Raw genomic sequence first — 13,457 nt, 5'->3', positions numbered from 1 at the left:
GTGCTGTGTTGGGGTGCGGACTGTACCGGGTTGTGAGTGCACTGTGTTGGGGTGCGGACGGTACCGGGGTGCACTGCGCTGTGTTGGGGTGCGGACTGCGTACCGGGGTGCGCGTGTGCTGTGTTGGGGTGCGGACGGTACCGGGGTGCACTGCGCTGTGTTGGGGTGCGGACTGCGTACCGGGGTGCGCGTGTGCTGTGTTGGGGTGCGGACGGTACCGGGGTGCACGTGCGCTGTGTTGGGGTGCCGACTGCGTACCGGGGTGCGCGTGTGCTGTGTTGGGGTGCGGACGGTACCGGGGTGCGCGTGTGCTGTGTTGGGGTGCCGACTGCGTACCGGGGTGCGCGTGTGCTGTGCTGGGGCGCACAAGTGCCCTGTGGGTGCGCGGGGGTGAGACGCGCTTCCCGAGCAGGCGAGGCACCGGTGGGGGTGCCCGCACGGTGAGCCGCGGCCGGCGGTGGGAACCCGCCCGGACTCGCCCGCGTCAGCACACACCCCCACGACGTCCGAGGACCAGAAGGCCCCGTCCTCGCGGAGAGGAGCACCTCCCTCTACCGCCCAGGGCGCCCCGCCCCGGCCGCGCAGCACTCTCCCCGGCCCCCAGGGCCGCAGCCGAGCGGGCGCCCGGCCGGCTGGAGGAGGTACAGCCGCCGCTTCGCGACCGCCTCTTCCGAGGTTGGAGGGACCAGGTCCGTCATCTTCCGGCACCGGGGACCCGACCGGATCCTCTTCCGGGATGGGCGTGGCGTAACCAGATCCTCTTCCGGGTTGGGCGGGGCCTAGGCGTCCGCGGTTCTGAGATGGACAGATCCTAGGAGGCCCTTTCCGGGTTGGGCGGGGCGTTGTCTGGAACTTGCCGGGAGTGGGCGGATCTGGCTGTCCTCTTCCGGGTGGGCGGGTCCAGGACGAGCCCCGCCCGGAGTGGGCGTGGCGAGCCTCCGTGCCTGCTCGCGGGCCGGCCATGCTGCGGACGCGCGGGGCGGGTGTAGGCCCCCAGCTCCTGCGGGCCGCGTGGGGCCGGGAGGCCGGGCAGGGGCCGGCGCGGGAGGCGTCGGGGGCACGCGGGCAGGGCTGGCTGCAGCCGGCGGGCCACGACACGGGTGTCAAGGTGTACAACAGCCTCACCCGGAGGAAAGACCCCTTGATCGTGAGCAGCGCGGACGCCGCCTCCTGGTAGCCGCCCGGGATTGAGGGAGCGGGTGCTGGGACGTGGGGCGGGGGGTATGCACCGGGCGTTTTCGGGGGCGGTAGCGCTGCGCTGAAAGGGTCTCAGGTGGGGGGCACTTAGGAAGTACAGAACCCGCGGACGCAGAGGCGGAGATGCTGCCCGGGTACGGGGCAGGCTTGGCTACGGACTCCCCAGAAGTGGCCGCTGGACGACTTTTTTAAGGGCACGGTTATATGATCACCCTAACCGAGAATGTGCTGTCCCTTCTTGCAAATGTGTTCACGTGGTGGACGTAACCTTGTTCCTAGGTACAGCTGTGGGCCGACGGTCTACGATCACGCACACCTGGGCCACGCGTGGTGAGTTCCGAATTTGACTTTTCACACTTCAAGGGAGGCAGGTTTTGGAAAGAAGGAGCCTCTGCAGGTTTTTTCAATCTCCCAAAGGGCAACTTAAGAATACTGGATCACTCACCACATTCCCGTGTTGTGGGAGGCCTGTTGTCCTATTTGGTTTTCCTCGTGGACTCGAAGCACGTCCGCCGGTTTCGCAGGGGGCGTGAGAAGCGGTGATAAATGGCCTGTTCTGGAGTTCGTGCTTCTTGGTGGGCATAGTGGCATGAGGTCAGGAGCCGGTGAGAAGTTCTTTCTGGCACCTGTTATGCGTTTTCTTTCCAACCTAAGACAAGCCCTTTTATGCCTCTGAGTCCTGGTTTCTTCATCTGAGACGGGTTGATAAATAGTATCCATCTGTTTGAATCCTCACAATTTTAGGAAGAAACGCTGGTAAAGTGCGGTTACACAGTCCCTGAGGCGCACTGTGGTGGGGGCTGAGCGGTTGCTGGGGACGAATAACTCGCCCAAAGCCACACGTTCGGGGACCAGCAGGGGACCCGCTGCTTGCTTTCTCAACTGGGTCATCATCCGCTGCACTGCCTCCCATCTTTGTCAGAATGACACTTTTCCTAGTATTTTGTGTGTTCTCTCGTTCATTTCTTAAACTCGTTATGTTTCAGATTAGACTAAAAGTCAAAAGCTACCTTCGCCCATTCCCCTTACAAAACCCTGCATCATCTAGGAAGGCTGGCATGTTCTTTGTGTTTTGTTAAAACAGAATCAGTGGCCAACTTACCACTAACTTTAAAAAGGATATTTTGACCTCTTTACTGAAGCGTAAAATATGTTGGGGAGGGATTGCAAAGACAGAAAGAAATCGCAGTCTTTTATAGAGCCAAGTGGGTACAGTCTGTGAGGACAGGTGAGGTTGGTTTGCTGCGAGCAGTCAGGTGGACGTCAGGCCCATCCCCCTTCGGGAGATGGAGCAGTCCCTTGTTGGCGTCATTCCAAAGGGATGGCTCTCAGGTCCTTGAGACTTTCCAGAGTTGTGCGATTCCGGAGAGGCTTCCTTGGCCGTTAAAACCATTTACATGTATTTTAAGACTGAGGATTTGCTGAAGGAAGGGCAGTTGAGGGAAGTCAGCTTCCTTATTTTCAGCTTCTTTTCGGCCACTGGTTCTCGTCGGTATCTGCCCTCGCGAGTACAGATGTTAAGGGAACTTGCATTTGAATGAATGTTCCCGGGTCGTAGGCAGAGACGCCTTGGCATCACCCCACTAGCCGGAGTGTCCCCTTCGTCACTGTCGCCCCCGCCCTCTCAAGGGTAACCGGTTTCCTCTCTGGAAGGCGGACTGTGCGATAGAGCCCATTCCTCAGGAGTCGTTCAGGACACTCCTGCGTGCTGGGAGACCCGAGAACCTCAAGATCCAGAAGAAGCCGTGAGCTCGTAGGGGCAGGGAAGCTTATGCACGGCTCCGCTGCTCCTCAGGTAAAGTCCAAATCCTCAGGACATCTCTCCGGTTCTGGAAATCTGAACTGATGAACTGTCCAGGTTCATGGCTCCCCACCCGCCTCCCCAGGTACCACACGGGCCTCTATTTTAAAAAGACAGGTAGTTGGGGCGCCCGGCTGGCTCAGTAGAGCATGCAGTTCAACCTGAGGGTCATGAGTTCAAGCCCCACCCTGGGCCCAGAGCTTACTTTGGCAGGAAAAAAAAAAGACATAGACTTAACGGACACAGTACTTGCTCTGTTCTAAATGCTTTACAAACACCAGCCAGTGTGGTTCTCCTAAGGACCCCGGGTGGTGGTGCTGTTCTCCCCCAGGGGACCCTGCCGGCCAGGGGCTGACCTAGTAGTGCACGGCTAAACCACTCCTGGGGTCGGGGGGGTGGGGGAGGGTGGCAAATGGCAGGGCATGGTGGTGACCGTGGTGACCACAGCTCCTGCCTGTACGAGTTGGTGCTGCACAGGCACTGGGATGGTGTTCAGCAACCCCTTGGCATCATGGGATTCTGCCCAATTTATAAACAAGCAGGTTGAGGCTTCAAATGATCCAATATGGTGGCAAGGAGCTTCCAGCCTTGCTTGGTCACTGGAGCTGTGTTTGGGGAGGGGCAGTATGGGCTGCAGACAGGATACAGTGACAGGGCCCGTGTTTGAGTTACAGAGGCTGTGTGGGTGACAGATGAGCACGAGATTTGCCGACCCTGAGTTTTAGGGTTGCTTTTATGGGAAACCAGACTCTGGACATTTTATTTTACTTTGATTTGATTCTTTGTTTTTTTGGACATTTTAAAGATTTTATTTATTTGACAGAGAGCATGCACAAGTAGGGGGGAGGGGTAGAGAGGGAGGGAGAAGCAGACTCCCCACTGAGCAGGGAGCCTGAATGCAGACTCGATCCCAGGACCCCAGGATCATGACCTGAACTGAGGGCAGACGCTGCAGCGACTGAGACCCCTGGGTGCCCCCAGCTGGTGTGTTAATATCCCACAACAGTGCACACGTTTCTCGGGAGAACAGCTTTAACGGTGTCACCTTGTGCTGTTCCTCCGTGTTGAGATAGTGAAGCACTGCGGTTACCAGAGCATGAACAGGACGGTGGCAGCTCCCGCGTGAATTGTTCTACACGGAAATGCTGTAGACTCCCTCGGCGGCCGGCCTGGAGCGTGCGCACCGTGCTGACGCCGAGGCCCTGCCTTGGTTGATCTGGGGGGCCCTGCGTGGCCGGCCAGCGGAGGGCTTTGCCTCCTCCTAGCTGTGCGGGACCCTGAGCTCCGTCGCCCGCCTGAAGTTTGGGGCGGTCTGTTAAAACACAAGGCGTTCCGTTTCCGAGATCCCACTGGTGACTTTGTGCTCTAAAGACGCGCGGACGTTTCTTCTCTTGCAGCTCGTACGTCAGATTTGATATCATCCGCAGGATCCTCACCAGGGTTTTTGGTTGCAACATCGTCATGGTGATGGGAATCACGGATGTGGACGATAAAATAATCCGCAGGGCCGCCGAGGTAAGCGCGGAGGTTGTGATTGTCCTGTCTGGATGGGGCGTGTGCCCACCGCCCGGTGACAGCCCTCCAGCTGCTCCGCCAGTGGGTCCTGCTTCTCTCGGGCCCCATGTGGCTCGGCGAGGGCACGCTGACAGCCGAGCGGGGCCTCTCTGCGCTGGTGAAGGGCACCACAGCCTCCGATGCCCCGTCTCCTGCTTGAGCCGCATCCCTTCCCCAGTCCGGCGGCTCCAGGCGTCCTGCGCGCAGGGACGGGGGAGGGCCGCTTCGGGGCCGGGGAAACTAGCTCGTGGGCGGTTCCGCTTTCGCCGTTTGTGCAGGAGCCCTTCTCTTGTAACTCATGCATCATTTAGGGGAAGCTTTGGGGGGAAGGTTTGAACTGAGGGGTTAAGTTAAATATAGATAAATTTTTAAGTCTACTTTCTGGTTTTTATAATTAGCAACTTTAACAATTGTCTCTGGAGATCTGCAGATGATTGTTAAATGATCCAATCTATGCAAAAAACTACACCAAGTGCTTTATGTTCCTGTTATTTTAGAGGATGTATGTACTAAAAACTCCATGTACTATTTTTATTTTTTAGGAAACCAGTTTGTACTTCATAATGTTTTATAGTCAGCTTTTTTAACTTAGCGTATTTTGAGTATTTTTTTCATGTTCTTAAATATTCTTGAACATTTTTAAACAGCTGTATAGCATTTCATCACACGGAGATGCCCTAATTTACTGTTCTTATTTTCGGACTCCTGTTTTCGGACTCTTGAGTTAGTTCCATATTCTGCTTTCTCTCTGATTTATCTTCTAGAATCCATGTGTGACTGTTTCCTACCAATGTGCCCCCCCTTTTAAAAAAAATTTTTATTTGTTTAAGTAATCCCTGCCTGCAAGCTGGGGCTCGAACTCACAACCCTGAGATCAAGCATCACACGCTCCCGGACTGAGCCAGCCAGGCGCCCCCTAATTTGCCTTTTTAACAGCTAGAGCCCATTCACCATGGAGCTGCTCAGCAGTTCCCCGTGGTTGGCTGTGTTGTTTACAGCTGTTAGAAATAGGCCTACTGTGAAGATCTTTTATTTTTTCATTCTGTCTTGTTTCAATGAATATTTTTCCTAAAGTGGAGTTACTGGTTCAAGGAGGAATGGTTTATTTCATAAGGTATTTATTTATTTATTTATTTGAGAGAGAGAGAGAGAGAGAGAGGGACCATGAGAGGGGAGAGGTCAGAGGGAGAAGCAGACTCCCCGCCCAGCAGGGAGCCCGATGTGGGACTCCATCCTGAGACTCCAGGATCATGACCTGAGCCAAAGGCAGTTGCTTAACCAACTGAGCCACCCAGGTGCCCCCATAAGGTTTTTCTTCTTGGAGTCAGGTGGTTTAGAAAGTGTTTGCTGGCGGCACTAGACCCGGTGGGGTTTCCCAGGTCTGTCTTATCCAAACAGCTGAGCCACTGCGTCTGCTCCCTTACAGAAGACTCAGTTTCCATTCCTAGTACTGCCCCTGAGCATACGTGGAACCATCTGGGGTCAGGCCTATGCCTGACTTTGGTGCCAAGAAAGGAGAGGAAGACTGGCCCTGGCCTCATGGGCCTTGTGTCCGGGGAGGCAGATGCGCCCACAGAGAGATGCTCTGTGTGCGACATAGTTCATTTTGTAAGCCCAGCGAGGCCGTGCGAGGCGGACGGTCACACCTCCGTGGAATGTAGAAGTGACCCCGGAGGAGGTTGGCCCAGAGTTAGCATGAGCAGAGGCTGGGTGGTGTGGAGGGAAGCCATCTGGGCTGAGGGGCTGCGTGAAGGCCTGTGAGGAAACCCTGCGTCCTGCTGCCCTGGGCCATGGGGACCTGGCAGGTGAGGCTGCAGAGGTGGAGCGGCTGGCCCTGGACGACCTACTGGGGACTCGCACTTTGTCCTATAGACTCTTGGGGCACTCTAGCCGGGCTCAGCTCTGTCCAGTGGAGACCGCTCGGGTTGGGGAGGACACAGCCGGAGATGGGGCCCAGGGCCGGGGTTGGTGGGCGCTCTGCCTCGGAGAGAGAACTAGTGTGAGGTACATAAGGAAATACTGACTTGGACACAGAAGTCTGGAGCTTGGTCAGCTCAGGGCCCTGGTATCATAGGGCTGTGTTTGGACTTTGCCCCAGTTCTTGGCACAGAGCGCCTAAAGCCCACAGAATCTAGAGAGGGTGGCTTCTGCGCGCTGATGAGATCATGGCGGGGCCCCTGGTGAGCTTCAGGATGGGGGCTGGGGTCCCAGAGACCCAGCCCCTGCGAGAGCCGGGAACTTCCACCTTCACCCCGGCATTGAGCTGACTGCTGGTGAGCAGGGGTTTGTAATCTCCAAGTAATGAAGCCTCTGTAAATACCCCCAAGACGGGGGTGCTCAGTGCTTCTGGCTGGTGAACACAGGTGGGTGCTGGGAGCGTCTGGGAGCCTGGGAGCTCTACCCCTTGCCCTGTGCATCCCCTGAGTCGTGTCTTTTATCATAAACTTGGGGTGTAAGGGGACTGCTTTCCTGAGTTCTGTGACTCGGATCAGGCCCCCAAACTCAGACTCCGTGGCAGGCATTTGAGTGGCCAGAGGACCCCATGGCAGCTGGTGTCTGGAGGAGGCAGTCCCGTGGGGTCTGCACTGACTCGGGGGGCTCGTGGGCAGAACAGGGTTCAGTCGGGGAAGTGGCCAGAGTCGGAAGTGGCACCGCAGGTTTGGCATCAGAAGACGCCGCAGTCCTTAGTCCTCACCCTCAGCGGGGAACCGAGACCACGCACCTGGGTCCCTGCACCTGATGCATCGGGCTCCGCTGTGCATCTTCCAACCCCAGGTGGCCGTGGGAGCTGCAAGGCCTGCTGGGAGGCTGGGGGCGTGGCTGGCGGGCAAGGAAAGGGGGTGGACTGAGAGCCGGGTGGGGGTGCAGTGTGCCAAGCGGGTGAGGCTAGGGGGCCAACTTCAGGAAGGGGGCCCCGGGATAGATGCAGCAGGAATGATGTTCTCACGATGTACAGATGCCGCAAGGAGGCGGTGCTTGTTGCTTTCAAGAGTGGTGTCGTGCGCAGCCCGCGAGCAGGCTGGTGGGGTGGCTGGAAGAGTCTGCGTGGAGAGGTTTAATTTTGACACCCAAAGATTTCTCTGCTCCTCACATGGCACGACGCTAGCCAGAGAATAGTTGTTCTCCAAATATCTCTTAAAGAAGATACAGTGTGCACCTGAAACATGGTTACGAAGCATCTCTTTGCTTTTAAGTATCCAGCAAAAAGGCTATTTTTTATCTAATGCAGACTTTTTAAGCCATGGCCATACTCTTCATGCCAACTGTCCAGCACTTGCTTTTACACTATTTTAAATCATAAATATTATACTTTTGTGAATCACTCCCTTGACTTCACGGTTTGGCCCGGAGTTACAGTTTGTCAGGAATAAAAATTTCTGGGGCGAGCACTACAAGGGGAATGGTGCACGCCCATCACTGCATTTTGTAGGAAAAGTTGGGAAGAACGTGTCAGAGAGATTCCGGCCGGAGGCATTTTCTCTGTGCAGCTGAGCTCCAAGGGCCCGGCTGGCGGGACCCTTGCCGTGGGAGAGGCCACTTGTAATGGCCTGCAATGGCCTGCGATGGTCACGGCGAGCTGGACAGTGACCTGAGATCCGAGACCAAGACCGCACGTCTGCACCTGCCTTGTGCAGCTTTGTTCTCTGAGGAGTGACAGCCGCGCTGTCCCGATACCTGGTGTGACCAGCTCCCGAAAGAGTAAATTGAAAGGCTTTCGTTTTAGAGGACGATTTTGTCCTCCGTGCAAGGCCAGTGGTACCCGGGTACCCCACTTCGATTCACTGCCCCTCAGTGTTTCCAGACCGTGGCCACCGGGCTCGTGCGTGTGGGCTGGAGAAGCCACAGGTAGAACCGGCTGGTGTGTTGGGGCACGTGGTACCCGATAGGTCATTTAGAGGAGTGTGTGCGTGTTCGTGGTGGTCCCCCTTTTAGAACAAGAGACATGGACTGTAGAGTTCGTGTGGGGCCAGGAAAAGTCTGTAAAACAGTATTGGGGCAGCTGGGGGGCTCAGTCAGTGAAGCGTCTGCCTTTGGCTCAGGTCATGATGCCAGGGTCCTGGGATCAAGTCCCATGTTGGGCTCCCGGCTCAGCGGGGTGTCTGCTTCTCCCTTGGCTCCGCCCCAGCTTGTGTTCTCTCTTTCAAATAAATAAATAAAATTTTTAAAAAAGATTTTATTTATTTATTTGACAGAGAGATAGAGAGTACAAGTAGTCAGAGTGGCAGACAGAGGGAGAGGGAGAAGCAGGCTTCCCACCAAGCAGGGAGCCCGATGTGGAGCTTGATCCCAGGACCCTGGGATCACGACCTGAGCCAAAGGCAGCCGCTCAAATGACTGAGCCACCCAGGCGCCCTAATAAATAAAATCTTTAAAAAAATATGTAGAAAGATATTTTCTACATGACAGAAAATAGCCATGAAAACTGGGATCATAACTGAAAGTAACAGCAGAGATAAAAGGCTGATTTCTTTCATGTAAAAATACTTCCTCCAAACCAACAGGAGGAGCTCCACAGGTCCGTGGAGAAACGGGTGCCGTGATCCTGGACTGTTCCATAGAAATGGTTCCTCGGCACGTGAGATGTTCAGGCTCTTCAGAAGAGAGAAGCACACGTTAAACTTACAGTGAGAAAGTGTTAGTGGTCCCGTTGCTGACGTCCAGAAGTGGGGCCCCCCGTGCGGTCAGGGGCTCAGTCAGGGTCAGACCTGCGTGACCTCCGTGGGGGCAGGTTGCCAGCCAGGATGCGTGCACCTGTGCTCCGACCGGCAGTCTGGCGTCTGCATCCGGAGCTCAGAGAGGGACCTGCACTTGTGTCACGGCAGGAGAGAGTGTGAGCGGCTCCTGGTCCCCCGGCAGGCGGGCAGCAGGATGGTGGTGGACTCGGAGGCAGGGAGCCGCGTGCAGGCCGTGTGTGCGGGGCTCAGGTGCAGCAGGGGGTGCAGACCCGTGGGTCCGGGAGCCCGGTGGTGGCCGCTAGCCAGCGTCGTCCGCGCACACGGCTGTCCTTCCCAGATGCACATGACCCTTGTCGCAGTCTTTCGGGGCGGAAGGGGGGTCTTCTCTGTGTTGCAAAGAAAGCCGAAGGCACAGAGGTTCATGGCCTTGCTAACGGCCACACGGCTGAGAATTCCCATTTTGTTCACCAGATTTATTTATTCAGTAAATCACGGTTTCTAGGATGATTGCCCTTCGGGGGCCCCAGGCGGGAAGGAACATAGCTGTGGGGTGACGGGGCTGGAGGTGGCCTCTCACTTGTGAAGGTCGTGCTGCCGTGGAGCCGAGCCCTGGTTCTGGGGCAGGGGTGGGGGCCGGGAGCTTGGGTCCAGGTCCCTTCACAGGCTCCACGGGGTCCCATACCTGTCGTGCTTTTGGTTTTGGAGCGCTTTTTTTTTTTGCTGAAAAATAAAAAATGCTTTGGGGAGCCTGTTTTTCTGGGCCAGTGCCCTCTGAAAGCCTGGGGCTGCCAGAGTGTGCCCCCAAATGCCCTGGGCTCAGAATGTGATGTCTGTGTCCTGGGGCTACCTGTGCCCCTGCACCCTGCCCGGCCACTGCACCCCCCGCCACCTGCCCACTGTCTGCACCTGCTCTGCTGCTTTCCAGGCCCTTCTCAGAGAGCTCCTCGCTGTTGCATTTGACGGGTTTCCTTGACGCCTGAGGGTAAGATAGGAACCCCAGGTTCTGGTCATGACATGGACTACATTGAGCTTGCCCCACCCTAGAAAAGCGGAAGCTTTTTTGTGTGTTTTGGGGTGTTGTTTTGAATTATGTAACAGAAATCGTGACATTGTTGATTTTTCTTCTCTCTAACCAGAAAGCGGGGTTGGTCAGCCTCTGCATCTAGCTGAGTTACTAGAATGGGTTTGGGAGCTAAAACGAGAGGCCCCCTTTGGGAGTCTGGCCATGGGGGGGCCCGACCTGCTGACCGGCTCACCTCGTCTTCCTGCAGATGAACGTGTCGCCCGCTTCTCTCGCCAGTCTGTATGAAGAGGATTTTAAACAAGACATGGCAGCTTTGAAGGTGAAGAGCGCTGGAGTCCGCCCGCCGTGAGGGGCGTGAGCGCTGAACGCCGGTGTCGCTGACCCACGCCTTTCCCGTGGGACGTCATCTCGCCTTTGCTTTCCGTCAGGTCCTCCCCCCGACGGTGTACTTGAGGGTGACTGAAAATATTCCTCAGATCATTTCTTTCATCGAAGGAATCATTGCTAATGGGCACGCTTACCCCACAGCACAAGGTAGGGGTCCTGTTACTTACCTGGGCGTGGGCTAGATCCTGGGGGGTCGGGAGAAACTGGACCCGTGTTTGCACGTTGTTGGAGTTGCCGGACGCCGCACTGTCTTTTCTCGCCTGCTGTGGTATCCAACCAAGTGCTGGAACGTTCTCTATCGCAACCTGTCCTCCTGCTGGCCGCTCCCGGCGTGGGGCCGTCGCCCTCCGTGGACCGGTGACAGCGTCCTCCGGGCACACCCCACAGCGGCTGGCGTGGGAGCCACTGCTTTTTGCCTGGCCTTTGCTCCCGCTGGGGTCCCGGTGGCCCTGAGCCAGGCCTCCCCCTTGCCAGCCCTTTCTGCCCAAGTCCCACTCGTCCTCACCCCCTGACCAAGCTTTCCCCTCCCAGGACGTTCCCTCTCCGCTCGGGGCTGAGAGCGGACACTCAGCCTGGCCCTGGTGCCGTGCTGTGCCCTTGGCCGCTGGGCACGGGCTGTCCTAGCTGTTCCTGTCCCCCTACCCCATCCCTTCTGGGATGATAAAAACCGCTGGTTTTTAGTGAATGACTCATTAGCATGCCCAGCCCAGACCTGAGATATGTGCGTCTGGTGCTTGTTGTGCGGCAGAACCAAGTATAAAGCAAGAGGAAGACACCGCTGTTGCGGGTGCCCACGAGCCCCGTCTTTCAGGGGCTCCTGCCCACGCGCCTCCAGCCCCGCGGGGCCCAGTTCCCCGGCGCGCGCACTAGACTTTGCTCTCGTCTTCCTTGACCTTATTCGCTGTGTTTAGATTTCATTTCCCAAAAAAATCTGTTTGTGAGGGGCTCGGGTGACCGAGCCGCACTCTTCCCTGGAAGCACGGGCGCTGTTTTCCCGCTGCGGGGAGCCAGAATGAGACCCGCGGCCCAGAGCAGGCGTCAGGGGGCGTGGCTGGCTTGTCGCTCTGTGACGCTGCTTTATCGTGAGCTTCTAATCACGACAATGTAAAGACACAGCAGGCTGACTGTAAGGCAGATGCCATTCATTTGGACTTTGTTTTTTTTGTGTGTTTGTTTTTTAAAGATTTTATTTATTTATTTGAGAGAGAGAGAGATCACAAGTACGCAGAGAGGCAGCAGAGACAGGGGCAGGTTCCCCGCTGAGCAGACAGCCCGATCGGGGCTCGATCCCAGGACCCTGAGATCATGACCTGAGCCGAAGGCAGAGGCTTAACCCACTGAGCCACCCAGGCGCCCCTCCTATTTTATTATTTAAATTTTACTGAGTTAACAGAAAGGGCAGTGTTGGTTTCTGGAGTGGAATTCGGTGATTCTGAGAAATGATGGATTCTTTATCAAACAGGCAATGTCTACTTCGACCTGCAGTCGAGAGGAGACAGGTACGGCAAGCTGGTCGGTGTGGTCCCCAGTCCCGTCGGAGAGCCTGGTGAGTAGACCCTGCTCCCACACTGGGGCCCGGGTCTACAGGGCAGGCTCAGCCTCTCAGACCCGCGGACGGCGCCCGACCGTCCATCCCTGCTGCTTGTGCTGTTTAACTCATTGTTTACAGCAAGAGAGGGAGTTTGAGGGTGAAGTCCTCGGCAGGGGTGAGTCTGCTCCCTGCCAGGTCCTCAGCCCTCCTCCCTGCGGAGGGCACCTTCACACACTCCTGCTGTCACGTTGGCCGCCACACTCCCCTCCTCCTGCATTTTCCCGCAGAGCAGATCCTGTAGGCGCTTGAACGCATAGAACGTTCCCGCCGAATTTCCCTTTATTCCGCCGCTCTTCTGTTGAGTGACTGTTGGACTGAAGCCATTTTTATGGAGAAGGATGTATATAGAAATAAATTTGAAATAATTTTTTTAAAAGGTTTTTATTTATTTGACAGAGAGGCAGGCAGAGAGGGGGGAAGCAGGCTCCCCGCTGAGCAGAGAGCCCGATGCGGGGCTCGATCCCAGCACCCTGAGATCGTGACCTGAGCCGAAGGCAGAGGCTTAACACACTGAGCCACTCAGGCGCCCCTGAAATAATTTTTAAAAATTTAAAGTTAAAAATAATTTTAAATTAAAAAAAAATACTACTTGAGAGAACCAAGTAAAGATGAGCCAAAACCCCAAAGACAAATCTTCCAAGCGAGTTTTGTCTTTAGACATTAGCCTCCACTCCATAAATGACGCCAGTTATTTTTTCATTTTTTTTATGTTTTAAAGATTTTATTTATTTGACAGAGAGAGAGCATGAGCTGGGGGAAAGGCAGAAGGAAAAGCAGGCTCCCCACCGAGCAAGGAGGCCGATGCAGGGCTCGATCCCAGGACACCAGGATCATGACCTGAGCCAAAGGCTGAAGGCGGCGGCTTAACCAACCGAGGCACCAGGTGCCCCAACGAAGCCATTTGCTTTAATTAGTGACAGTGTTATCTGGCTCCTCAGAAACCGTGTTTGTTCCTCTTATGCGTGAGTACGCTGCTCCCTCCAGAAAGGCCAGAACCGAGCACTGCACATGTGTGGGTTTGCCACTGTGCCCCAGGGAAGCAGAGGACATGTTTCTGAGCCCCACGTTCTAGCATCAGTGATGCTTTGGTGTTGGATAGACTTTAGGGGCGTCTCGCTGGTACAGTTGGCGGGGCGTCCACCTCTTGGGTTCGGCTCGGGTCATGATCTCAGGGTCATGGGATCGAGCCCTGCGTCGGACTCTGTGCTCAGCGGGGAGCCTGAGATG

At 56.1% G+C, this 13,457-nt stretch overlaps 1 protein-coding gene across 5 annotated transcripts in view; it reads left to right on the top strand.

Moving 5' to 3' along the window:
• Nucleotides 1-945: 945 nt before the first annotated feature.
• Nucleotides 946-13,457, top strand: part of CARS2 (cysteinyl-tRNA synthetase 2, mitochondrial) — a 37,808-nt gene continuing 25,296 nt past the window's right edge. The window contains exons 1-6 of one of the 5 annotated variants that reach the window (XM_082701019.1): nt 946-1,173; nt 1,477-1,527; nt 4,396-4,513; nt 10,500-10,571; nt 10,681-10,786; nt 12,102-12,185. In XM_082701019.1, the coding sequence (XP_082557145.1) occupies nt 962-1,173; nt 1,477-1,527; nt 4,396-4,513; nt 10,500-10,571; nt 10,681-10,786; nt 12,102-12,185 (643 nt within the window). In that variant the 5' untranslated portion in view covers nt 946-961. Of the gene's footprint in view, nt 1,174-1,476; nt 1,528-2,969; nt 2,993-4,395; nt 4,514-10,499; nt 10,572-10,680; nt 10,787-12,101; nt 12,186-13,457 lie in introns of those variants that run through there. The other 4 variants (XM_082701016.1, XM_082701015.1, XM_082701017.1 and 1 more) reach the window with 4 other exon arrangements.

This window comes from Mustela nivalis, assembly GCF_964662115.1.
Source record: "Mustela nivalis genome assembly, chromosome: 15".
Taxonomy (NCBI): domain Eukaryota; kingdom Metazoa; phylum Chordata; class Mammalia; order Carnivora; family Mustelidae; genus Mustela; species Mustela nivalis.
The sequence above is the reverse complement of the archived record's forward strand: the minus strand, read 5'-3'. Positions and strand labels throughout refer to the sequence as shown.